The sequence below is a fragment of the Seriola lalandi genome, unplaced genomic scaffold (genome assembly GCF_002814215.2).
Source record: "Seriola lalandi dorsalis isolate HSWRI2012SDOR001 ecotype SW California unplaced genomic scaffold, Sedor1 jcf7180002054674, whole genome shotgun sequence".
Lineage (NCBI taxonomy): Eukaryota > Metazoa > Chordata > Actinopteri > Carangiformes > Carangidae > Seriola > Seriola lalandi.
Window position 1 is genome coordinate 72,863 of NW_019525227.1, and position 27,977 is coordinate 100,839.

General features: G+C 42.7%; 1 protein-coding gene across 2 annotated transcripts in view; it reads left to right on the plus strand.

Moving 5' to 3' along the window:
• The window catches only part of LOC111666377 (glutamate receptor 1-like), a 63,234-nt gene that overhangs the window by 29,864 nt on the left and 5,393 nt on the right, over positions 1 to 27,977 (plus strand). The window contains exons 4-17 of one of the 2 annotated variants that reach the window (XM_023421709.2): positions 4,558 to 4,742; positions 8,013 to 8,066; positions 8,182 to 8,340; positions 8,963 to 9,130; positions 9,607 to 9,711; positions 10,442 to 10,552; positions 10,891 to 11,097; positions 11,209 to 11,424; positions 11,525 to 11,648; positions 11,732 to 11,867; positions 15,775 to 15,973; positions 16,094 to 16,341; positions 21,457 to 21,571; positions 27,256 to 27,390. In XM_023421709.2, the coding sequence (XP_023277477.1) occupies positions 4,558 to 4,742; positions 8,013 to 8,066; positions 8,182 to 8,340; positions 8,963 to 9,130; positions 9,607 to 9,711; positions 10,442 to 10,552; positions 10,891 to 11,097; positions 11,209 to 11,424; positions 11,525 to 11,648; positions 11,732 to 11,867; positions 15,775 to 15,973; positions 16,094 to 16,341; positions 21,457 to 21,571; positions 27,256 to 27,390 (2,162 nt within the window). Of the gene's footprint in view, positions 1 to 4,557; positions 4,743 to 8,012; positions 8,067 to 8,181; positions 8,341 to 8,962; positions 9,131 to 9,606; positions 9,712 to 10,441; positions 10,553 to 10,890; positions 11,098 to 11,208; positions 11,425 to 11,524; positions 11,649 to 11,731; positions 11,868 to 15,774; positions 15,974 to 16,093; positions 16,342 to 21,456; positions 21,572 to 23,222; positions 23,338 to 27,255; positions 27,391 to 27,977 lie in introns of both variants that reach the window. The other variant, XM_023421710.2, reaches the window with a different exon arrangement.

Sequence of the window (27,977 nt, forward strand, 5' to 3'; positions counted from 1 at the left end):
GTCCTATATTCTCCTCTTTTCTCCTCCCTCCTTCCTTGTGTCCTCATGTCATCTTTCCTTTTCTCTCCTTTCTTCTTTTCTTTTGTCTCCTCTCCTCCTCCTCTCTCAGAGCATTAATAGTAAATGACATGCATGCAGGATGTTTATGGAGATCAGATGCAGAACAGGGAGCAGATTAGTGTCTATATTTATAAAACTCTTCCCTCTCCACCCTCCTCTCTCCTCTACACCTCCTATTTTTATGTTTCATCTCTTAGTGTTTTTTTTGTTTGTGTCAGTCTCAGTGACTGACGCTCTCTCTGTCAGTGTGGGAGTCTCTCGCTCTGCTGTATCTCTAATTGAATGTTATACATTATCATTAACGCGCTCGACTTTGCTCGGCTGCAGCTGGAAACACCGTCACCGTATGGATGCTAATGATCACATCATCTCTATCACGCGGCTGTAATTATCAGCAGAGTGTCTAGAGTGATGAGCTAACTACAGGCCGTCATGTGAACGCATCACACCAGCGCGACACCTCCTGACCCATGAGCACTCGGTATTTATAACTACATTATTACATGAGCACTCAGAACTCATGGATCGGACCACGGCCATCTTCAAACTCGGGACTTTACATCGACTTCCATTCACTTCCTGACGACTTACCCTAACATTAAAGCTCCATGTTTTCTTCTTCTGTGTTTTATTTGAAGTGTTGATTCATAAGAAGATATTTTTGTGGTTTCAAGAACCCAAAACCATCTCAGTGTTTTTACATCTCCTCTCTCAGGCTTCTCTCTGGAGCTCTAGTAACAACAGGTCGGTGAGCCAATCAGAAGAGAGGAGGCTCTGAGCCTCTCTTCTGATTGGCTGACTGTTTTCTGAGTGATCCAATAAAAATACAGCAGATTTCAGGTAAAACACTCAGAGAAACCAAATCCTGCAAGGTTTGGATGGTGGGTCCAGGTGGGCGGGGCTTGGTGACTGCTTTGTTGTGACATCACAAAGTTCCAGAAGTCCTGACGGCTGGTTTTAAGGCTCAGTTTCTGAATACAGGCTGTGTGTGTTTCTCTGTGGACTGAGGCTTTGATACTTTCACAGTATTAATATAGAAGTTAGAGCTGATCTATAATCACACTACACATGGACACAGACCTTTACACTGGATGCAGCTTAAACCACTAACCTAAAAATCATCTTTTTCCACAGATTCTGTCTCCAATCAGCTTCTCTTTAGTCTGAAAATTTTGCCCAAATGACAAAAATTCAAACTCACTGTAGCAGCTGGAAATGAAGTAGAATCCAGTCAATGTTCGCTCCACCTCCACGGCCCTGCTTCTCGTATCCAGAGATAATGTCTCTTCAACAAACACAAACGGATCTCAGATCAGTCTGTCTCTCTGGTGGATGTCAGAGTCACAGAACAGAAGAGTTTAAAATTCACTATATTTTGTCTTTTTGAGCACAACTTAAAACGCTAAACGAGCTCCAGTGTGTTTTCTCCTCTTGGAGCACACGTGTTGTTAAATGTGCGTGACGGAAGTCAGCAGTGGTCGTCGTGTTGATCAGTGATGTCAGCTGTCACAGGTCGACTGCCACAGTGACAACAGCAGGTCGAACAACGGCGATCACCAACTCAGTGAACAGAGTCTCGTGCACTTTTCTCTGTGGAGGACTGTGACTGCTCTGACGGAGAGAGGTAATAACCCTGGCTGAGGTGTGTGTGTGTGTGTGTGTGTGTGTGTGTGTGTGTGTGTGTGTGTGTGTGTGTGTGTGAGAGAAAGAGAGAGACAGTATCTTTTGAAGTCTCTTCTTCTTCATGCGCCTCTCTAGTCTTTGAAGTCGAGCTGAATTTTGCTGACTTGTCTCTTTTGAACATTGTGTGTGTGTGTGTGTGTGTGTGTGTGTGTGTGTGTGTAGACTGGAAAATGCTGATGTGATTACTCTGTGCGTTGACTCACAGGATTTTAAACAGAGCAAAACTAGAAGACATTTGAAGATCCATGTATTGAAGATTGTTTGGCCACTAGGGGGCAGAAGAGGAACTTGATGACAAACTGTAAAAACAAAAACCAGTATATCCAGAAATAAGATTCATATTGGACCAGTGCACGATTTACATCCAGTGCCAATGGTGACAGATGGACACACCTTTTACCTTTTTATTTTTCCCTGCACAGTAACCACAGTATAACCAGCAGATTTGAGGGCTCTCAGCCCAGTGTTCCCTCTCTGTCTTTTAGCTCCATGTTTGGTCTCCATGAGCTCCTGAAGGAAATATCTGGCTCTTTAGCTGCTAAATGCTCTACTCTGTTCACCAGCTGCTCTCTGATGGAGTTGAGAGTTCTCTGTTAACCCGTTAACTTTTGATACGTGGAGCTTTAAATTTCTTAACCTGATTTTCTCTCTCTCACCTTTGTCTGGAGTCGTAGAGGTCTGCACGCCCCTCTGGAGGTTACTTTAGTATTTCTTTTAGCCATAGGATCAGCGTGGCTCTATGGAAGGTAATTACAGTCAGTCCACTTGTTAGATGTTGTTTCGGTTCCCCTGACTTCTCTTCCAACACTGCCAACAGGTTGTTATTTGTGGTTTAGGTTGAACTAACCTACAGTTATTTGAAGGATTGTCATCATCCTTGCTACAGATGTCTTAGTGGGTAAACGGTGGGATCCTCCTCTGCTTCTCTGACTTGTGGGGTTCCTCAGAGATCAATTCTTGGACCCATTTTATTTTCATTGTATAGATGCTCCCCTCAGGTCACCTGATCCAACACTTTGGTTGCTGCTTTTGTCATCGCTATGCTGACGACGCACTGCTCTACTTATTTGTTAGGCCTCTCAAATTTAACGACTCTCCACAAGTAGTAAATCAAAATGTTTGTCCTGGTTTTGGACCCAGATCAGGTCTCTACTGACATCCTCGGTTCATCAGCCACCTGCAGTAATCCTTTTTGAAAAACCTGGGCATGAGAAAAGCTTTTACCTGGTCACGGTTGGTCCACAGCTCTGCAGCAAGAAGACCTCATCCAATCCCTACACTGAGGATTCAATTCATCTCTAAGGCCTTGAATAATCCTGCTGCAGAGTATATCAGTGAAGTGTTAATGCATTATACCCGTGTGAGGCCCCCAGGTCCTCTGAGGGAGGACTGCTAGTCGGCTGAAACCACGGGGGGGACTGTGTGTTTGCTGTCCTGGGTCTCAGGCTGTGGAACAGTCTCCCCCTGAGAGTCCAGTCAGCAAACTCTCTTGGGTGTTTTGAGTAACAGCTGAAGACCTATTTTGTTTTTGTGCTTGACTTATTCTGAGGACTATTTTTGATCTGTAATGCCTCTGTTTTTTGCTGTAGTATCTCTGCTGTTATAAAGTCTTTTGTTCTTGACCTTTTATTCTTTTGTAAAACTCTTTTACCGAGGTTTATATGAATACAATTTCACTTATTTATTTACTGATTTAATTAAAATAATTTTATTTATAAAGCAGCTTTCATGAAAAGATGCAGCCCAAATTTCTTTACCGACCATTAAAACTCAACCACTACATACTACTACTTTTCTTTTTCATGTGTCCCAGAGGATTTATCCTGCTGACCTGACTATAGCGCCACCATGAGGTTGACATGTTTTTTACTGCTGTGTCATTTGGTTCAAACATTCACATTCTCAAGAGGATGAAATGTAAAAACTTAATCCTGAATTTAAATCTGTCCAATATTTTGATTTATGACCAAACTACTGACATTCCTATTTTGTCGCCTTTGTGTTGTTTAGTGCTAATTTCCAAATGTTGGCAATATTATCATTGCTAGCTTGTTAGCATACAAATGTGACCATTTAGTGCAGCCTCACAGAGCTGCTAGTGTGGCCGGAGACTCCTCATCCTGGTTTTACCTGCATCAGGTTTTCCAGGTTGTTGGTGTATCGTGTTTCTGCTGACAGTCCGACTGTGTGAGGTCAGATTTCTCTGCTTAAATAATGGATTAGAGCCCAGGAGAGGAGGCTCTGTGAAACATAAGAGTCCAGTTTACTCTTCTTAGATGAATCTCAGTCTCTGAGAATTCATCATCATCATCATCGATATTTATTATATTTCTCTGTCATTTCTTAAACAAAAATAAAACCATCAGCAGTCTGAGTGTGAAGCGACTTTTTGAAGTTTCACCAGGACAAGTCGAGCCTGAGGCAGACGGCAAACATCACAATAGTCTGATTCCTCCCCACAAAAAAAAAAAAAAAACAGCCTGACATTCAGTTTGAGGAGCCACAGCCTCCTCAGATCCACTCCTCAGCATTTCACATGAAAAAATACCTGCAAGTGGAAATGTCAGCTGTGAGGACAGACGGTGTTTGTTAAGAAAATCTCACTCTGAAAACTGTAGGAACGTGAAATACAAAAATACGCCCCAACATCTCGAAGACGTCTGATTTATCTTGTTCAGAAATAGAAACGTAAACAAGCGTCAGTTAGCGCTGGAGCTTTAGCTTGGGTGTCCAGGTCTGAGCTCTGTCCTCACTCCACTATCAACTAATCTCAGAGATGAATGTCCTGATGTATCCGGTTCTTCTCTCTCTCAGGTCTGTCGGTGCTGCAGAGGATCCTGGACACGGCGGCGGAGCAGGGCTGGCAGGTCACCTCCGTTAACCTGGACACGCTGACGGAGTCGGCCTTCATCAAGCTGCTGGCCGACCTGGACTACAAGAAGGACTATCAGATCATCATCGACTGCGAGCTGGACCGACTCAACTCCATCCTCAACCTGGTAAAACTGTCTGATAGATCAGTCTGACTATAAAGAAAAGATCAAAAACAAACAGGATTATCACAGTGGGCTCGTCGGCATCCTGTGATCCAATCCTTTTTATTTTATTTATATTATTCACTTAGAAATAAAAATTTCTTCCAATCATTATTTAGTTTGTTAACCTTCCCGAACCCTCCAACAGCTGCTCGGTGTAGTAAAGCACATATCTGAAAAATTTATCGTCACTTTCCAGAGATTTTATAATATTTAATCTCATTATCTAACACTTCAGACGCTGCACAAACAGCTGACAGACATGTAACAGATGTTAAACAGGTGTGACAGGAAGCCGACAAGTTACAGATAAAAAAAAAAACAATATAAACAAAATCAATGAATAAAGAAAAATAAGAAAGAAAGTAAAGTAAGAGACAAGATGAACAACAGCTCACAGTCCAGCACTGATCAGCTGACAGGGATCGTGTTTAAAAAAAGAAAAATATAAGATTTAATATGCAGGATGACGAGGTAACAGAAAATCTAATAACCTGGTGACAGACAGGGATTAATTAGATCTCATGAATTAAATGCAGCGATAATTTTAGAATATTGAGGCGATAACGAGCTTTAAACAACCTGAAGCTGTTCGGCCTGTGAACACGATGGACCATGCTGAAACAGAACTATCAGGACTCCACGCTGGAGATCAACCTCACCAGAATAAAGACGAGCCTTTCATCCTGTGGTTTTCTTTCATTTATTTTAGCCTTGCACCCGTTTGGCTCTGCTCAGCTCGGCTCTGTAACTGTTCTGATTTTCATGCTCTCAGCTCCGTCTGGGAAGCTGCTGTTGTCTGCCAGCTGTTAAGAGTCTGTAAGCGTCTGAACAAACAGCAGACACTTAATTCTCCATCACAACACAGGAGATAACTCGTCTTCTAAACTACAGAGCGGGAATTTGTTTTCACGTGACTTTTCCATTGGAGAAATTCTACAAGTACTCGGACGGTGAACTCAAACGGGAATAACGGGTATCGTTAGGTGTCGTCTGCGTAGCGCATAATCGGACCCAAGCGGTTGCTGTATATTGCAAAGAGAAAGGGCCCAAGTACTGATCCTTGGGACACCATCCACCTCAAGGTTGGACGTGTTGTTCGCTCTGAAGCTTCTCTGCTCCCCACAGCTGTAAAGAGTGGTTATCTGAGTGACTGTAGGCGGATGGTTTTTTGTTTTTGCTGATGCATTCTGAGTAAAAACTGCAGAGTCTGTTGTGAGTGAAAATCCAGGAACATCAACTGAAGCTGACTTAGAGTGTTGTTGTTTCCGGTGCATTGTGGGTAATTTAAACACCAGATTTTAACAAGGAAGAAGGATGTCTCTGGTTCAGCTACACAGATTGTTGCACTGTTTTCTTAACTGTCCACCGGGACTCTGACTAGGTTTTAGAAGTGTAATTCCTAATCTGTTGAGCACTCGTGAGACTGGTAAACATCTTCTCCTCTTACTCTGAGAAAGAAAACAAATAAGTGCATTTCAAATGTTCAACAATCCCACGACAACATCTGTTACAGTAGCTGTCAATGTTTTGCTTGTGGTGTGTGAAATAAGAAAAGGTTCAGCTGAGTCTTTGTTTTCTGAATATTTCTGTTCAGATTTAGCTTGTTGGGTTTGTTTGGGAGGGAACTGTCTTACCAGGTCTCCCAGTAACATGGACCAACGCCCCCAAACAGACAGACTTTTAACTGTTTTGTGTGTTTGTTAGTTTTGTTTGGTTTCCTCTCTGCAGCAGTAGCAGCAGCACATGTGTCTGACTGTTTTGCTCTTCAGTTGCAGCTGTTTTCACATTTTTAATGAAACTTTGATTTAAGCTTTGTTGGTAATGAACTGGCAGGAGAGAGAACAGAGAGAGTGAGAGCAAAGACGATATTTCTGCAGTGAAAAGGACATTTTGGAATATTTTGGACTCAGTTTTCCGAAGCCAAAAACTGTTCAGTGTGAACTCTGGCCAGAGACCAGCCATCATTTGGGAAACTCCTCTTCCTGCTGAACTCCAGCTGGCGGACGGAGACTGAAGTATCAGGTGGTGCTTTGGATCTGTGAAATGAAGCTGTTGGCTTCGGCTGAGTTTGTTCTCTGCGGCTCGGCTGAAATCATCAGGTGGCGTTCAGCCTGGCTCTGGTCTGACTTCATCTGGTTCATTTGGTTTGGTTGAGTGTGAGCGAGGTATCAGGTGGAGCCGTGGATCTGCTGCGTGGTGATGATGAGCTGAGCTGACGGGTCGATTATTCAAGTGGTCCGGGTCGGGCACGATGAACACAATAAAGACTACACGTGAAACGGTTTAGAAATTCAGTGTCGTAATTATCACAGTTCTGTTAAAATGTGCAGAAAATGTTCAACAAGTAATAAAACACAACCTGAATCTTTCCACCAAGTGACTGTTTGTATTTAAACATTCAGATAACAACATGTCCAACACATCTGTCAGCAGCAGCCAACTCTGTAAACGAGGGAGTGGCATTGTTTTTTTCCTGCTGTGACGTCTTTCAGAGACACTGTAGACACACCTGTCACCTGTCCAGCACGGTGCGGTTACACCGAAACACCGCGGCCACTCAGGGATGAAACGGCGAGCTGCAGTGTGCGCTCTGTGGTCATGTGACAAGTGTGAAAGGAGTCAGTGCCACTAAAATGGGTTTAGTCGTGTTTAAATAAAAAAAGACCTGCTTATATCCACTAACACTCACCTGTTGATGGCGCTAGATGAAAAGTCAGAGGATCACCAACGTGGAGGAGGGAAGGATGAAGGACGATCCTCCATCGACTGAAGCTCATTAAGAGCTGGACCTGAGAGGAAGACGGGAGGCAACACCTGCTTCCTCCTCCTCCTCCTCCTCAGCTGCTTTTCCTCTCCACCTCCTCCTCTTCTTCCTTTTTATAACTTCTCTCCTACTTTCCTCCTTCATTTTCTCCTTTTCTCTCCATCTTCCTTCCTCCTCCTCCTCCTCCTCTCTCCCTGGCCTGTATCAGTTGACTCTTGTAAATCTCTTTCTTTGCATCTCTTTCTGATGGTGAAGATGAGCAATTAATTCCTCAAAGAGGAACCGAGTCTTCCAATTAGCAGCTGTTTGAGAGGGCACACACACACACACACACACACACACACACACACACACACACACACACATACAGATGAGTGTGATGAATCTGTAATGGATGCTTTTTATCATCATTAGAAACATCAGAAATGTGATTAGCATATCGTTTATTCTGACTCTCTCTCGCTCAGATCGCTGCTCAGAGGAGAAACTTGAAGAACTACCACTACATCCTGGCCAACCTGGTGAGTCCGTCTGTTCACTGGGAGGAACCACAACCAAACACCTGTGTTCAGTCCATGAAACTGTGTGTGTGTGTGTGTGTGTGTGTGTGTGTGTGTGTGTGTGTGTGTGCGTCAGGGCTTCATGGACATGAACGTCACGGAGTTTCAGAAGCTGGGGCCGAACGTGACGGGCTTCCAGCTGGTGAACCGGTCCGATCCAGCTGTGATGAAGATCAACCAGGACTGGCTGGACTTCGACAGCAAAGACCTGAAGCTGGCCCGCAGGAGGCTCAAGGTACACACACACACACACACACACACACACACACACACACACACACATAAATGATTAATTATTTGGAGCTGAAACTAAATGTTTTTGTCAGAGCGACTCCGTCCTGTTTTCTCTTCTGAGAAAAGATGAAATATTTATATTTCTGATGTTGAACTGTTTCTAACTGAAAGGTGTTTTGATGGATGAGAATATTACAAACATGTTTCAACATAAAACTTCATACTCAACATGATTGTCTTTGTAGTGAGCTACCTGACATTAGAGTTTACAGGTGTACCTAATAAATTGGCCACATGAGCACGTCTCATCCTGCACCTTCGCTTGTTGAACGAGTCACAAACAAACTCTCTCCAGGGAGACGTTCGCCGCTGACGTCTGGCTAGAAGCTGATTGACTGATAAAATCATGACTCATACCATAATATTCAGCATATGATTCAGAGCAGTTGGAAGCTGCTGTGGTCTGTAGTGTTGGATCTCACTGCGTCAGTAACGTGTGATAGGAGAGTGAGTGTTTGATCTGAATCCAGAGCAGCAGTGACGGACAGACGGACAGTAAACTCAGAAACACGGTTTGATTTCATGTGAATGTGACGGGCTCTAACTTTAATCCTGGGCCTCAGTACACGGGAGCTCTGACCTACGACGGCGTCACCGTCATGGCGACGGCCTTCCAGAACCTGCGGCGGCAGCGGATCGACATCTCCCGCCGCGGCAACGCAGGGGAGTGTCTGGCCAACCCCCCCGCTCCCTGGGGTCAGGGCATCGACATCCAGAGAGCCCTGCAACAGGTACACACACACACACACACACACACACACATAGTGGCTGACACAGTGTTAGCGGCTGTGCTAATGCTAACTCTCTCGCTCTCTGTAGACAAGGTTTCAGGTATATTTAGCCACGCCCCCCGTCCCCACAAGTTGACAGGATTGGTTCCTGAGGTTTGTGACGTATGAAACCCTGAATCTGTGTTTATGAGACTGTCATTGGTTCACTGCAGGTCAAGGTGGAAACACTCAGTCGTCAGGTCTCGTTATTATATAAAAACATCATGAGGACGTTAACGAGGTGAAACTATAAGACAAACCTCGAGTTGTTAACGAGTCTTTACTGAAACGCTTTTATCATTTTTGACACCAGGAAGTTGTTGAGGACAAAAAGTTTGAGGAAAACCAAGGAGATAACACAGACTCAAAACTGTGTGTGTGTGTGTGTGTGTGTGTGTGTGTGTGTGTGTGTGTGTGTGTGTGTGTGTGTGTTGCAGGTGCGTCTGGAGGGGCTGACGGGTCACGTTCAGTTCGATGAGCGAGGACATCGCACCAACTACACGCTGACTGTGATGGAGCTGAGCCACACCGGACCCAGGAAGGTGCTGCTGCTCTTTTCTGTTAAACGGCTTTAATTTGAGCAGAAGTTTGTGGAGTCGGACGCCGCAGCGACGCGGCAGGTTTTCACCGCCTCAGCTCGTTTCGATAATTAGCTCCCTCCTCTTTGATTAAAGGTGTGATAATCAGTGGGATCAGCTGCTGCAGCACTCGTTTGGTGTAAAAACCTGCAGACTCTCAGCTTTCTGTTAAACTCCGTCAGACGCGCTGATAAGGTCCACGGTGACGCTGGCTTTGTAGATTATGGGATGTCACTCTGAGGTCGAGGCTGAATCCAAACTGATCCACTTATCAAATCTGAATCCTTTTGAATCCCTCACACAATCTCATGAAGTTTATCTTTCATTATTTGCAAGAAACCGAATGATGCGTCGTTTTTTAAAAGCTCCATCTTCTTCTTCCTGGTATATACTTTATAATCAAACACATGGACACCTACCTTCAGACCATATGGGCCTTTAAATGAAATGCAGCGCCTGTTTCTAATCAGGAAATTAGACTCATGTCAAGTAAAAGCATTTTATAGACTTTATTTATTTGTCTTGTGGAAAGTGTTTTAACTTTTAATATGTGCACACCTGTATCAGCACCTGGGGTCTATGAACAGACACAGCCTGTAAAATCACTGGAGAGACACTATTAGACTCTGTTTTAAAGAGATGGCAGGTGACTGGGAGACGACAGTGTGATGTCACGGTGCTGTGTTGTGTTCAGATCGGCTACTGGAACGAGAGGAGGGGCTACGTGAACACAGCCGTGTACCGGCCGGTGGTGGAGGAGTTCTACGGTCTGCAGAACCGAACCTACGTCGTCACCACCATCCTGGTGAGACGCGCTGCTCTTCACCCGCCTGCCTCTTTATTTAGAGCTCGTTTCTGTTTCCTTAAAAGGGTTTGAATGACATCATCATACTCAGTAGTCACAGTTTTAGTTCTGGTTTAATGAATCCAAATCTGACGAGGTTCAGCTTTAAACATTTAAAAGTTACTAAAGTCTTCAACAACAAAAAGCCAGTGATTCAGTTTAGATTTAAAGTTTAAAAGATTTAAAGCTGAGAACCACTCGACAGTCGGGTTTGGTTTAGTTGATGAGTATCGATCTGGAGCGTGAAGTGAAACAACCTGAAGGTAGAAACGGTGACGTCCGTCTCGTCTCTCGTACAGGAAGCTCCCTACATGATGCTGAAGAAGAACCACGAGCAGTTCGTGGGGAACGACAAGTACGAGGGTTACTGCGCCGAGCTCGCCTCGGAGATCGCCAAACACGTCGGCTTCGCCTACCGCCTGGAGCTGGTGGGCGACGGCAAGTACGGCGCCAGAGACGCCGAGACCAAGATGTGGAACGGCATGGTGGGAGAACTGGTGTACGGGGTGAGTGTCGGACCTGAACCGGCTCAGAGTCAAACGTTTGTTGACTCACAGCTGCGAAATTCTTCCTTTAGTCTCTTTCTAACCAAAGATCTCAAATCGTTGCTGCTGCAGAAAGCCGACGTGGCGGTCGCCCCGCTCACCATCACTCTGGTGCGAGAGCAGGTGATCGACTTCACCAAACCGTTCATGTCTCTGGGGATCTCCATCATGATCAAGAAACCCACCAAGTCCAAACCCGGCGTCTTCTCCTTCCTCGACCCGCTGGCCTACGAGATCTGGATGTGCATCGTCTTCGCCTACATCGGCGTCAGCGTGGTGCTCTTCCTGGTGAGGGGGGGGGCTGCTGCTGTGTGTGTGTGTGTGTGTGTGTGTGTGTGTGTGTGTGTGGTCACAGTGTCCTCGTGCCGACCGTGTCTCTGTGTCTCAGGTGAGTCGCTTCAGTCCGTACGAGTGGCAGGGAGAGGATGAAGACGATGAAGATGAAACTCTGGCCTCCTCCGCCTCTCGACGAGTTCTGCCCACTTCCTCCTCTGAGCTCACTCACTCTCCAGGTACCTCCTCCTCATCATCATCATCATCAGTTTCCAGTGTCATGGTGCCGCTCGGTCCGTCTGTAACATGTTTCCTCTCTCAGGTTACTCCCAGTCTCAGAACCAGAACCAGCAGAAGGAAAAGGAGGCTCCAGAACACACCAACGACTTCGGGATCTTTAATTCTCTGTGGTTCTCGCTCGGGGCCTTCATGCAGCAGGGCTGTGACATCTCCCCCAGGTAAGGTCGGACACCTGGTCCACACCTGACTCTCCACTCACTCGCTCTCGTCGCCTGTTTGGTTCATAGATTTTTGTTGTGATTGTTTTTCTTGTCGGATCAGAAACGTGTCTGATAAACTGTGAGAACCGCCGCTCCAGAACAAGAGAGGATTTCCTGCTACAAACTGATACACAACCATACTGTCAGTGATATACAGCACTTATTAATGTAGACATACAGTATCGTCACACACACACACATCATGAAACACATCCTGTGTGACGTGCTGCCGGGTTTGTTATATGTAACTGCTGAGTTAAAGCCTGAGGCAGCTTCTATTCTGGATGTACTGTACTGTGTGTGTGTGTGTGTGTGTGTGTGTGTGTGTGTGTGTGTGTGTGTGTGTGTGTGTGTGCGTGCGCGCGCATTTATGAATTTTTCAGTAATTGTTTTCCTCATAACCTCATTAAAGCAATGTCCTATGTCTCCTTCTACATTATATATTTTGTGTGTGTGTGTGTGTGTGTGTGTGTGTGTGTCCAGCTGGATTTGTGGCGGACATCATTAGCAGTTTTGAAATATTTAGCTTCAACACAGAAAATATCTTATTTGTCAGAACAAGAGGCAGGTTTTTTTGGGATAATCAGGTTCTTTCTGCTTTGCACTGAAAAAAGGAGAGTTTAGTGTTTGTTTAATATCAATTTTCTTCTTCTGTGTTTTATCTGAAGTGTTGATCCATCAGAAGATATAAAAACCATCTCAGTGTAGTTTTACATCTCCTCTCTCAGGCTTCTCTCTGCAGCTCTAGTAACAACAGGTCGGTGAGCCAATCAGAAGAGAGGAGGCTCTGAGCCTCTCTTCTGATTGGCTGACTGTTTTCTGAGTGATCCAATAAAAATAAAGCAGATTTCAGGTAAAAACACTCAGAGAAACCAAATCCTGCAAGGTTTGGATGGTGGGTCCAGGTGGGCGGGGCTTGGTGACTGCTTTGTTGTGACATCACAAAGTTCCAGAAATCCTGATGGCTGGTTTTAAGGCTCAGCTCTAGAGGTGTACCGGTTCTGAAACCTGAGACCAGATCCACGATACTGCAGGTCCACGGTCTGGTGTTGTGGTCCCAGTACACGGCTGAGCTCTCATCACATCAGGTTTTACTGTGGAAAAACAGCACTGTACTAACTGACCTACACATGTAGCATCACACAGGGTCACCTTTAGACGAACTGGACAGGACTGGAGGCCCGAACAGTGTGTGTGTGTGTGTGTGTGTGTGTGTGTGTGTGTGTGTGTGTGTGTGTGTGTGTGTGTGGCTTCAGTGTCTCTTTGATGTGATTTGTGTGATTGTGTCGATGTGTTTGATGCTCATGTGAGGTGTGGACGCCGCCCTGCAGGCAGAGCCGTCACACCTACTGTAGCACAGTAAGAGTAACACACATGTACACGCTCATACATCTCACACACACACACACACACACACACACACATGTACACGCTCATACATCACACACACACACACACACATGTACACGCTCATACATAACACACACACACACATGTACACGCTCATACATCAACACACACACACACACACATGTACACGCTCATACATAACACACACACACACACACACACATGTACACGCTCATACATAACACCCTTTAATATTAGTAATAAACATCACGCTTGATAAAAAAGAGGAGTCCAAAGCGCAGAATTATTACCAACAGGTGTACCATGTGGTTACCTGTAGTGGGAGGCGTCCTCAGGTTTAGCTCTCTGAAAACCTTCCAAACATCAAATCCCACAAGTTAAACAATCAAAAACAAACTACAGAGACATTCAGGGAACCATGTGCAAGATAAACAGGCAAGCAGCTGTTAATGTGAGTCATTTCCAAGAAGCAGTTTCCAGTCACCGCGGGCAACAAGAAAACTACATAATGAATAAACAAAAACTGCTGCAATTATATCATAAAACACATGTTAATTAACAGTCCAGCTGACGTGTCACATATATCTCTTTACACATTTGCATAACTGTTAGATGTCAGTTCCCTTCATGAAGCCCAGTCCCCTATAAATAAACAACGAAGCAGCAAATAAATAAATAAGTCTTGTAGTTGTTGTTAATTATTGTAGTGTCGTTTATCTCTAGAAACAAAACAAAGATTATTCAGTCGTGTCCGTCAGCTGAATAAATTACTGTACAGCCTCTTTTTTTTCTGCAGCCTGGTTCTTTCTGTACATCAGACCTCAACCTGTCACCGAGTTGTTGTTGATATTCTTTGTGCACAATAACTCTCCACTTCCATTAAAGCACTGTTTATGATCAACAAGGACATTTGTGACAGAATCACAAAGCCTCCGCTCATTAGCACAGCATCTGTGTGTTTATGTGTGTTTTATCTGGATCATGGAAATGTCCTTGTGTATCTCATGAATGTTTTCAGAGATTAACCTTTGTTGACTTCCTGCGTCTGAACATAAATATTTGTTTCCTCTTTTCACCTGAGCTTCTTTCATGTTTGTTTACTGGGAGTTGATTCACACCACAGAGTCACAGACTCTGATCTCTGGTGCTGCAGTCGTTTCTGGCTTTATATGTGTGTCGATGTGCGATTGTGTATACGCAGCTGTGACAGCTAGTCAAACTGTGTGGTACATAAAAGACTCTCTTCTGTCCTTAAATGTCTCTTTTAAAATTCAAGTAGGAATCAGCGCTACGAAGAACAGAGTGCTAGTATTATGAACGGTTACGTGACTACGATCATGTAATATATGAACTGATTGATTAGACTCCTGAAGAAAAAATAACACCTGTTGTAAAAATAATCCAGGTACAATACACAGCAGAGCCTCCAGCTGAAAACTCAAAAACATGGTTTGAATTAGTCCAACATTCTCACAAATCCTCAAAACTTTCTGTCCGGATTCGTTACAAAGGACTCATGAAACAATCCTCTTTTTTTTTTATTAAAAACCAAGAGGATTCATCATCTGGGGAGAAGGAATCTTCTTATATATCCATAGTTTATTGATCAGGTGTTGAAATGGACGTAAAAGCCCAGATGTTGTGGTTAGCGTTTGAACTATTTGTTGACCCAACCTAAAATCTGCAGGGTTCATCCTCTGAGACACAAGGATGTGATCAGGAATTTCTATGGCAATCTGTCAATTGAGAGTTTGATATTTCTTATAGTGGACAGTTTCAACTTGATGGTGGTGCTTGAAGCAAGATCAGGAAGGGGTTACAAAAGATATTATGATGATTCATCCTGAAGGGACCAAGAATATTGATGGAACTTCTAATGGAAACGGCCTGTGATGAACCAAAGTATTCGTCGAGGGGAAATTTGACAACACAGAAGAACATGGCATCAACAGAGTGTTGGATCTACAGAGAGGCAGGAAGACCAATCAACCAGGGCTGCAACTAGCAATTCATTTTATTATCAATTAATCTGCTGACTATTTTATTGATAAACAAAATCAAGAGCTCAACATGGTGCCTTCAGAAAGCTTCTTTTCTATCAGGAGATAATTAAATAGAAAGTTGTGTATCGTCTGCATAGGTGTGAATTGTACTTATGTTTGCTGATGATAGAGCGAAGTGCGAGCATGTACGTACAGATACTATTACTTTTTAGATATGATGCGGATTGAAAAGACAGTTTTCTTGAACTTTATTAATATACTGAAATGCCTTTAGGTTAGAAACGCCATCTTGAGGTTTGCGACTGAACGTTTGCTGCTTCAGAAGAGTGACTACCTTCAAGCAATGTCCTGAAACCCAACTGATCCAGTGGAGCTGCTCATCAGCCTGCGTCAGCTCTGGGCAGCTTCATAACTGAGTCTGAACAAGACTGAGAAAGACTATCCTGGGTAAATAAAGCTTTTCTTCTCCCCTTCCTCCTTGTTCTCTCCAGGTCTCTCTCAGGGCGAATTGTCGGAGGAGTTTGGTGGTTTTTCACCCTCATCATCATCTCCTCCTATACAGCCAACCTGGCAGCCTTCCTCACTGTAGAGAGGATGGTCTCCCCCATAGAGAGCGCAGAGGACCTGGCCAAGCAGACGGAGATCGCCTACGGTACCCTGGACGGAGGCTCCACTAAAGAGTTCTTCAGGGTGAGGACACATTGCTCTTCTTGCTTTTATACATGTCAGTATTATTCCAAACTATAGTTCCCTTTCTCAAGAAGAGACAAACGGTGTCAAAACAACCTGACTGTCTTTCTCCATCTGCAGAGGTCGAAGATTGCCGTTTTTGAGAAGATGTGGTCATACATGCGGAGCGCAGACCCTTCGGTGTTCGTCAAGAACACCAACGAAGGTGTGTTGCGAGTCAGAAAGTCGAAGGGGAAGTACGCCTACCTGCTGGAGTCCTCCATGAACGAGTACATCGAGCAGAGGAAGCCCTGCGACACCATGAAAGTAGGAGGCAACCTGGACTCTAAAGGCTACGGAGTGGCCACGCCCAAAGGATCGCCCCTCAGGTACACTCTGAATCTCCAGACAGGGGTCGGTCAGTGTGGGGTCGATGTCGCTGTCCTGTTCTGTCTGTTTTTGTGGGAAAGTAGAGCAGTCAGAGCAGCCATGTGCATGTATAGATCCACATCACCTACACATGCACATGTTGAGTTAGTAAACTGGGGTCTACTTTTTAAGAGACGTTATATCCCGTGGGTTTTTGTTTTCTTGTTTTTGAATCAAAGGTAAATGAATGGATTCAAATATTAACAGATTTATTATAGGAACCAAAATAAATATGTATTTTAATAATTTGATAAAATGAATATGTCAGTATCTAAACAAGGAGCGGAAGTGCAGAGGCCTGGACTCAAGTCATAGATTTGTTGACTTCAGACTTTAAAAGGATTTAAAGCTGCACTTTAACAAACAGTGACTCTTGACTGAAGGTGGACTTTGAGCCCTGAAGCTTCTCAGTTGGAGCATTTACACTGTTAACCTTTGAACTGTAACTCCAACAGTGACCTGGTCCGACCTCTGCAGAGCGTCAAGCGCTGCTTCAAACAGGACGCTCTCTTAGACAGCTGATGTCTGGTGTCATTGATTGTTGGCATCACTAAATCCAGATTTCAGAGACAACGAGAAGCTTCGTGTATTTTCTTCTTACTCTCAAAAATCTGTTTTGAAATATAACCAACGTCCAAAAACTAACCTGACCCTCACGGAGCAGTCTTGGGTTTTAGGCTCGTTTACTGTCTGTGTGTCTGTCTGTCAGTGTGTCCATCTGTCCAACTGTCAGTCTCTTAATCTGTCTCTCTGTCTGTCTTGTCTCTCTCTCTCTTTTGTTTGTCCTTGTCAGTATGTGTGTCCCTCTGTCTTGTTCCTGCCCTGTCGGCCTGTTTACCTGTCTGTTGTCATCTGTTATGCCTGTCTGACTGCCAACCTGCCTGTCTCTCTGCCTTACAATCACCAGAATACTGACAATGCTACTAACACTCTTACCCACCTACATTTCTATCTTCATATATATATATCTATCTATCTGTCGGTCAATCTATATCTATCTGAGTACTGCTGCTGTCAGGTAAAACCTCACATTACAAACAAAAAAAACAAGACTTTATTTAATGGATAAACAGTTTGACTAATAGTTACTGATAATTTAATTAAATAACTACTGGACTGTGAAACGACTGAACTGTGCCTTTAACTGGACTGCTACCTTTGACACACCCAAAGCATTAATGAAACCACCTAGTAACGCCCTAGCAACCACCTGGAAACACCTTAGCAACCATCTAGCAACCACCTGGAAACACCCTAGCAACCACTGTGAGTCCTCTTTCCTATTCCATTAATCAGATTTATCTGGTGACCCTTTGGAGGGCCCCGACCTCTAGGTTGGGAACCACTGGCCTAAATTAACTGTTTAGCTAAGTAGTTAAAAGCAGCTCCACCTGGAGCAGCTACAACTTGATTTACAATCTAATAACATGTTGGCAACCACCCAGCGACCACCGAGTAAAGCCTTACAGACACTTATCAACAAATTAGTCCGAGGTATTTTTTGTCAGGAAGAATACATCTATTTTTTGTAGTTTTTGTGTTATTTTGTTTTCAAGGTCAGAAGCAAAAGAAATGAATCTGTTCGACTGTTTAATTATGTTCAAGTCTGTTCATGTATAAATGTTACACTTGGTAGAAGATTTAATTGTTGGTTTAACAGTAATGAAGAAGATGATTTAATTATGTGCTTTTACATATTTATAGACCACTCAACATCCATTCAGTCCTGGGAAGATTCCTGGTTTTTACCTGACAGCAGCATCTGAAAATAATTCCTTCCTGTTCTTTGTTCCAGACGTCAGTGGACTTTGTCCATGTTTTTATCAGATGTTCTGTGAGAGAACATCTTGTTCTCATTCTTTCTGCTTCACATCAGCATTTTACAGCCAACCCAGAGTCAAAGAGAGGAAATTAGTCCGAAAATGAGATTAGCACGTGCTGAATATAATAATTTGTATGTTATAAAATTATTTAATCCCTGGAGAGTGTGTGTGTGTGTGTGTGTGTGTGTGTGTGTGTGTGTGTGTGTGTGTGTGTTGGGCCTGACTACATCAGTCAGTGTTGCAGAGACAGAAAATTAGAGCCAAGCAAATTGATTTGCCGTTCCGCCCTCATAGTAAAATGGTTTTAGGTTTGGGTAAAGAAAATTAATAATTTCATGAACTGACAATTTGGGAGAAAAAGAAGCAGAGCTGTAGAAGTGACTCTCCTTGGATTTTCTGCTGTTTCCTTGTTCATATGCTCAGAGTTGCAGATGCATAAAAATAATTCACCATTTTTTAAAAGAGTTAAGGCGGCGTCAGCTTCTCTAATCAGTTGCCAAGCAACGCTGTTGTGTTAAACCACTTGAATGCTGAGCATATTTTGTAATCACTTTTACAGATCACAGATAGTGGCTCATGAGTTTGAACAGACTGTGCTCTCGGTCTCTGGGTTGACTGGGTCTCAGTACTAACGTTGACTACTTCCTTTCATCATTTCCACTGAGAAAACTCCCATTAACCAGCATCTGCTTCCCACTCATGTTGATGTCGTCAGACTTCTGACTGTGCTACTGTTCTAAGTGGATTATTTGGAGAGTATTGTTCCAAAATGACATCGTTACAATTCACATGTTTTCAGAGTATCCAATTGATTTATTGAACAAATAAATAGCAGTTTTTAAACATCAAAACGGTGACGATTTAGAATCAGTGTTAGAAAGGTAGACCAATACTGTGGGTCCAGGTGAGATATAAAGTTTTTAACAGGCTATTGATTGATAGCAAATGTCAGGTCAAGTCAGTTTTATTTCTATAATCTAATATGACAAATTCACCTCAATGGGTGAATTTAAATTCACAGTCTGTACAGCATACGACATCCTCTGTGCTTCAGTTCACACAAGGAAAAACTCTCCCATAAACCTGGAAGAAACATCAAGAAGAGTAAAAGCTTTTATAGCGCTGCTGCTGCTAAATCTGTGACCAGATTTAGATAATATTTCTCTAATTCAGTTGTGGATATCTGAGGAATACTACCAGTCTGAGCAAAGGTTTATTATGAAATTTATGTTTTAAGTGAGGAAACTTCTCAGTTTGACCACATGCCTCCATTTCTTAAATACAATAACAATGTTGTTCTTGATTCTAGTAGTTGGATTCACATGTTTTTAATTTGTGCACATTGTAACTGGATTCTTTTGTTCTCTCCCCATATTATTTTATTTGTGTATTCTATATTTTTCAATACATAATTCACTTTAGAACAAAACTCTTCTGTTGCCGTTGCTCTCATTGCATTAATTATTGTTACTGTCTCTTCAAACTGACGCACCACTGGCTGACTCATCACTGATCACTTTCATTGATTCCTGTTCCTTTGCTGCCACCATTAAAACTTCACCGCTTCCTCTCTGCCTATAGCTTTCATCATCACTGGTATGTAAAGGGGAACAACAGGCAACTTCTGGGTATTTGTGTATTTTGTAAGGAAATACAAGATGGTGGGAAATTGACACAAGCATAAAAGATGTTTAGCCACCTGCTGCCCGTCATTAATTCTAACCTTAACGTGTTATTTTTATATTCCACGTGGTATTTATGTCTAAACATTTGACTGTTGTTTCTCCTTTATTTATCAGGTAAGGAATGGAAATGAATGCAACTTGAGGTTTGCTGCACAGTAGTCAGCTGGAGGATTAATTTGCTGTTTTTCAACCCAGACCGTATTAAAGTGTTGTTTTCCTTCACTTGTATACTTTACAGACAGCTTCAGATATGATTACCTGACCTTTCTGCTGTAGCATAACTGGGCTCAACATAAGCCAATGGCGCAGTTGTTTCATCCATCCATCCATTTACAAGTCGTAGGCAAAAGGAGTAGCCTCAATGGTTTTGTCCCCAACAACTCCCAATCACCTCGGCCTGCTGGGTCTCAAATGTATGTTGTGTTGGGTATGTCCAAAGCCGAGGTCAATCAAACCTTCAGACCAACCTCGGTGCATGAGGTTGGTTCCAAAGCCAATACTGAAGTTGATGAAAGTCAGACTATTAACTTGATACCTGTGATCTTCATGCAATAGGTCTTCTCTCCCTGAGAAAGGTGACAATCCAAGAGCCAGTCATCCCACATCGTTAATGTCCAAATCTGTATTAAACCAACTCTTAAACTAATAGACATTGGACTCAGCCCGTAACGTTCCCCTTTTTGTTGTTGAGACAACAAAGAGATGGTTCCAAGATGATTTCCTGGCAGATTTCTTGATCACGGAAGATACCTGGGTCCATAGATGATCACCTGTAATTCCAGGATCTGACACTGGTAGCAAAGTTATGAGTGCTCTGCCTAAAATAACAGTATACCCCATGAATCATGCATTATTATTCTCATGGGGCAATTTTTTCTCTATATACATTCATGTGTTTTCTTTTTGGAGATCGGGAACCTTGCAGCTCACAGTCAGCCCGTGCCTTACATGTTCAACCATCAGAAAGATGCTCAAACCAGGATTTACTCCAATTACATCACTTTTGTTTCTTTAAGCTACAATCTGTTTGGACACAAGAATTGAAGCATGGTTCGTGACTGCTTTTGTGAGACTGATCCCATAGCTCATCAGTGCAAGGGCCTTATTACGACCCATAATTACATTTCATTGTTGGGCAACCTTTAGGGACCTTTGAGTGACAAAGCTATGTCGACGAAGGTGCTTTAACCTTAAGGGAAGTACTTATTTTAACCCAAACCCAGATCTTTTCCTAAACCTAACCATATAGTTTTTGTGCCTAACCCCAACCAAACCATTCAACCAACTTAAATAACAAACGTAAATGTCTATAACAGAATCCTTCAAAGTGAAGCTATGTAGCTGTTATATGCACAACTTTAAATGACAGAAAACAACATTTTAACAAGGTCTGGGTTGAAGAGCCGTGAAGCTGTCTTTCAATGTCCCATTATTTTCATGATTACACTAATAATAACATGCCTGTCATAACCAGATACATGTAATGATGTTGCTATCTTCACTATGGCGATCCTCTGCTCATTAACACCTAGTTCCCTTTTATCCCCTATTGTTACTATCCCCGTAGAAACCCTGTTAACTTGGCAGTGTTAAAACTGAACGAGCAGGGCCTGTTGGACAAATTGAAAAACAGATGGTGGTATGACAAGGGAGAGTGCGGCACCGGGGGAGGGGACTCCAAGGTCAGATCACCGTAACCCCAACGGGTAACGACAGGCAATGGTACACCGGGGTAACCGGCAACAACCCACAACTTGACTATCAAGCATTAAACACTCCGGATGACACCACTGAATCTAAACATATAACTTAATGTTTGGTGTCTTTTAAACTATTCAATCTTTGGCCTTAAAAATTTCTAGCTTTTTTCACCCTCTGATCCAGGGGGTATTTTACAACCACACTTGAACCAGTTTATTCTTTCAAAAACAAAAGAAGAATCACATCTAGAACTGAGCTCATCCAGTTTTGAACATTTCAGAATACAAAAACACTAATGCTAATCAGTCGTAAGTGACTTGATTTTCAGTCAATACAGAAGCTTTGGTAGTGGTTGCTAGGAGCAGTTAATGTTTTTCAACATTATCCAAGAAATATGCAGATTTTTAAAGTTCCTATTTTTGTAAGTTGACTCACAACTGCCTGCACAGCGGCATCAGTTTCTCCCAACCTTGCAGCCATTTTTCTGAAGCTATTCTTCATGGCTATAGCTTGATAGTAAGATAACTATGTAGGATGATGGCATTAGCAATCTTAATCCCACTTTCAAAGCTCTGATTGGTCGACTGTTTCTTAAAACAGGGGTAATGGCCATCAATAGACGCATCCCAAAACACAACACAAGAACTTCCAGATTCTATTTGAATCACTTAACAAATCTAAGATTGTGTCCTTCGGCTTTAAAGTTTGACAAGTTCGCTCATCAAACCCACTGGTTTACAAGAGCCGTATAATGTATTAATTTGACCTTTATTTGACAGTTAACAGTCTAGAGAGATACATGAATTGTGGACGTTGCTGTTATGTGGAATGCGCCCTAACCATTAATCTACCAGATATGGGACATTTATTTGTAATTTTTGAAAGATAAGAGTCATTTGTGAAAATTATTTTAAGCAGTGCTCTGAAAAAATGGGAGCCAGGCTAAATCTTGATACCAACAGAAGGCCAAAGAACTTCCTGATTCTGGTCCAGAAGCCGAGTTTAAAATAAACTAGGCTTATCCAGTTAGCTCACTCAGTAAAATACCCCTCCGGAGTCAGTTCTTTGTTAATGAACAGTGTTGACTCCATACCCTCCAAAAAGTTCAAATGCAGCAGCCCTTCAAACTACACAGTACAGTTGACATGATCTGTGATTTTGGGACAGCAGGTTGTATCTTCTTGAAGCAGCTTTGCTCAGTAAACCCAAAGATCCTGGAGTGTTTTCAGCTCTTGCCGGTTACCCAAAGTGATATAGTAATACACATCTCGCGCGTAGGGAGTCAGGCCAAACCAAGCTAGATGGAGTATTAACGCATATCACTTTGACGCTGACATTTTCCAAAACAGTTTTTATGTGTGATTGTGCCTGTTTTTTTGTTTGTTTTTGTTTTCCTTTCTATTGTTGTTGAGGTGTTCTCTGTAGCATACCACAGCATCTGTTACTGCTTATTCCACTATTGTTAAAGTCGTTGGTGCCACCGTTGCTGCCGCTGTTGCTGCTGTAGCCACCGCAGCCCTGTTGCTGTGGAGCTGAACAATAACATAAGATAACATGGAGGTGCATAATGTTATTTATGTTATTCCCACCCTACCCCCACCCCCCCTCCCTTCCTCCCATGGTTCTTTGAAGAATCCCAGTAAACCTAGCAGTACTGAAGCTCAATGAACAAGCCGTCTTAGACAAGTTGAAAAACAAGTGGTGGTATGACAAGGGGGAGTGTGGACACAAGGACTCCGGCAGAAAGGTCAGTTTTTGAGGTCGCTCAGGCCTGGTCCCAAGGTCATGTGTTGGTTTACCCCACCCCACCCCCTTTTTTCCCCATCAGACCCACACCCCGAAACCTTAAACCAAAGCCGGTACACTCTGAAAAGGAAGATGTTTTTGCAGATGTATATTGTTTCTAAGTGTGGTAGAAATAGTTAAAGGGTTTTTTGGCACATTATTTGGTACTAATTGGAAAATTCTATTGTCCAATTCAGTTTGTCTTTTCTTTTTATGTGATTGTTTTAGATTCTAAACTTAGATAATTCCCCGAATAGAAAAAGTAGTTACTTGAATGTAACTCTGTTTCTATGAGTATATGCCTCAGTATTGATACAGACTGATTTCAGCTTCAAAGTCAGTTCAGAATATGGGACATAAATTAAGTTTGACCAAGTCTAGTCGAGTGTTTGATGACAGCATCGATATTGCTCTCATGTTCCTTAAATATAAGGTTACAGCTAGCAACTGGTTAGCTTAGCTTAGCATAAAGCTAGCCAAAGGTAATAATATCTGCCTGTAAAGCTCAGTTAATCAGAAAGCTATAGAGTTGTGGATAGAGCCAGGCTAGCTGTTTCAACGTATTGCCAGTATTTATGCTAAGCTAGGCTAACAGGCAGCTGGCTGTAGCTCAGTTTTTCCGGATGGACAAGAGTGGTGTCAATCTGTTAATCTAACTCTTGGGAAGACGGTGAATAAAACTATTCCTTTCAAAATGAGATGTACGACGTCAAACTTGCACAAACTCTGCCTTTGTGTTTACAGTCAGAGAATTATTTTTGGTTTCCTGAAAAACTTTTTGTTTTCAGAGTGTAACGCTGCTGCTCAGCTGACCCTTCTGAAGAGCTGGAGGATGAATCAGTCAAAACTTGATCTCGTTTTCTGATGGCGAGTGAAAACCCAATGACTCCAATTTGTACTTAACGCTTATATTCTGAGTTTATTTTTTTTTATAAACTTAGTTTCCACAAAACTTTATGCAAATTGATGAGAAAATGAGCCGGGCTTTAGCCGACGTTTTGGAGATAAGGGGTTTTCATGGCTCCAGATCAGTAGAAATCCATCAGATTTCTTCAGAGGCTTTTCTCTGCTCAGCCTTCCTTCTGTTCTCCAGAAAATCCTGCGGTCAGCACAGTTCACTGGAAGCAGCTGCAGACAGAGTGACGGACGGACGAGCGACTCTGCTGGAAAAATGTGACTTTTTACATCACTTTACTTTTAATCGCAAATCCCGGCTGCCTGTGGGTGCTACATTTACATTTATATTTTTAGTCCGTCCTGGTGGTTGTGCAGTGTCCTGGAGTTTTGAGAAGGACTCGTTTTCAGGCTCATTTTCTGCCTTTCTCCAGAGAGAAGGAGCTATTCTGCGTCAACGTGACAAATCTGGCCTGGAGGAGAAGCTCCAGACTAAAAGCCAGATTTTTTTTTTTTTTCTTCTTCTTCTTTTTTTTTTTTTTTAAACATACACGTCAGATGTAAAAAGTCAGATTTTTGAAACTGCAAATATATTTTCCTGTCTCTCTCTCTCTCTCTCTTTCTATCACTCTGTCTCTCTCCCTTCCTCTCTCTCTGTTTATGGCTGCTAACCAAAAGAAATTGAAGCCACTGACCACAGCTTTACCCCCCTCCCTTTACTTCCCTTCCCACACACACTCGAACACACAAACGCTGATGTTTTTGTCTCCAATCTGTCATGTACCTCCTGTTTCCTCTGAGCTCGCTGTGTAACAGACCGTGACTAACGAACGGGGGGAAACGTTCATCAGTCTGTCGTCGGTGAGGAGAGAGAGAGAGAGAGAGGCGATCTTAACGTCAGACTGAAACGGCAGTGATGTGACATTACAACTTAAGTGATCACTGAGAGACAGACGACCCCACAGAGACACCAGGACATTTCCACACTGATGCAAAATCATTTCCGAAACGCACCTTCGTCTACCTGATTTATTCCATTCACTCAAAGCAGACATGAAATGAAAACATTATCTTGTCTTGTTTCAGCTCTACTGTACAGATTTAAAGAATTTCTGCTTTGATGTTTTTGGGGGGAAAATGGACGTACGGTCGCCTCCAACCTCAGAATTCACTGTAAACTATAGACAAGCCTATAATATCAGAACTCCAATAAAAACTTGACAGGCTCTAAATTAGCTCTGAGGACATTATTATAATATCCCTGCTCTTTTCCACAGCAGCTATTTGTTTCTTTATAGATCGTTATGCTGCTGCAGGTGTTAATGTTCCCTTTCTCTAATTATCCTTTATCCGTCTCTTGGGACCAGGAACGTTAATGTTGAGTTTGGGCAGATTTCAGATTGAGTGCTACATGTTAGTCCTGCAGAGACCAGTTACTTATGTGCATTAAAAGCCCTGACTGATCCTCATCATCAGTCGAAACGGGCTTGATCTTCCACTTGACAGCAATGTGGGGAAGCAAACTTTCTATTTGTTATCAGAAACAGTGGACAGGTAAAAGAAAACAGGGTTTTATGGGTAAAAGAGACAATGTTCACATTTAATATCCTCAAATTTTGAGTTATAAAACACATTAACAACCAGACATATTCCTCATATGTTTTCAGTCTGACGTTAAAGCATCTTTAAGTTTTCTCAGAAGCTGATTGGCTGAGGTTACCATGACAGTTTGGAGAGGAAAGCCCACTGATAGGCTGTCCCCAACCTCACAGCGCTTCCTGTTGAGGAAAAGGCCTCGTTCACTATGAGCGCTGTTTCCTCCTGTTCGATTTTTTTTTTTGTTTGTTTCCTAACAGGTTGCATGCTATTGGATGAGAAAGCTAAGTCATGCCACGCCCACCAAAACCAAAAAGTGATGCATGTGACGGACGAACACACAAACACTAAAAAGGAGCTCAACAGCCAATTAAAGTCCCATTGTCTTTAGTGTTTAAGAAAACTTTTCTCTGAGTTGAGAAGACAGAAGTGATATTGTACAGATATCACTCCGTTTGTTTTAATACTCAATAAAACTGTGGTGTAGAAACTGAAAGTAGAACTAAGTAGATTAAGTTAATAATATTAAGAAGAACAGTGTTGTCTGTAGAGATGAGTTTTTATTTTATTTTCCCTCATTCTGTTTGAGTTTCTTTGCATGAAGCTGCATGTGACATTTAAATACAGATTTTCAAAGGCTGTGATTTGACGCAACGGAGACGAGGGATGAAAATTATAGAGCTTCTTCACCAATTTAGTGCTTCACTTCCATAAAGTTTATTAAAGACAGATTAATAGAAGAATATTCAAAGATATCCAGAGTTTTGATCTGCAGGATACTACATTTCCCACAGTGCAACTGGATAGCATCTGCAACGGGAGAAGCTGCTGGTTCTGGAAGTTTTTTTTCCCAGTTCTGTATTTACAATAAGCACCATTGGTACAGAGCAGTAATTCAAAATACTTTGTTTTTGATTTAATGAAAAACACGTCGCCATATTTGCTCAATTCACCCAGGATTGGTGAGCTAATTGATTTTAAGGTCAGTGATTGGACATTTCTAGCTGAAATGCACCTTGGGAGTTGTAGTAAACTTCTCTCTTGTAGTTATTTTGTCCACATGTTTGTACATTTGATATTTTATAAAGCACCTGTTCATATTTGTACTGTAGCATCGTCTATGGAGAAAAATGAACAGGACTTTTACTTCCAGGACCGGGAGTTTTCACGGGCCGAGTAAAAAGCCCCGTGATGAATAAATTGATCTTGATGTTGCCCCTGTGTCACAGCCTCTGAAAGCTGACAGTGTCTTAGTGAGAAGGATGTTTGTTTTTATGTTAGCGTTGGAGACCGGTTTAGCTTCAGACGATACAGAATTCTAACTGTAGCAATGTGACGACTGTCTGCGCCGCGATTGGTTGCCCCTGACCCCGCCTCTCTGTGCTGATAGGACAAGACGAGCGCGCTCAGTCTGAGCAACGTGGCGGGAGTGTTTTATATTCTGATCGGCGGGCTTGGGCTGGCCATGCTCGTGGCTCTGGTCGAGTTCTGCTACAAGTCCCGGATCGAGTCGAGAAGGATGAAGGTGAGTCCGGTTTGTTAGCTGTCCTAAGACCTGGTCCAGAGGTTCTGTTTTATTTTATTTTCCTTCTGTTTAACGGGTTTGACAAGGTGATTCTTTTTGGTCAAACTGCTGTTGAAGAGTTCTGTTGACGAGGCCGAAATTGTTTGGTCTTCTGCAAACACATAGTTATTATCCATCTTGAGCTAATTAAACTAGCCTAACTTTTAACCACAGACGTCACTCGATCATGATTGGACCAAAAATAGTCACGTGATGGAAGTTGGAATACAAGTGAAAAAGGTATAATGTGTAATGATTACAAAATATACAGCTTGGTCGAACTTTAAATGAAATAAATTTGAGTGATTTACATGTTATAGGGTTAATTGTGATGGGTTCAGTATCGTAAAGCCGGTGAACTGGTAACCACAAGAGAAGGCAGTTCATCCTGAGGGGAACATGAACGTCTGAACCGAATGTCATGAAAATCCATCTAATCACACTTGAGATATTTCAGTCAAAACCATAACATGAACTTCGTGGTGGCGCTGGAGGGAGAAGTCACGTGACAATGAAAGTCAGAAGGGTTCATCCTCTGGAGAACATGA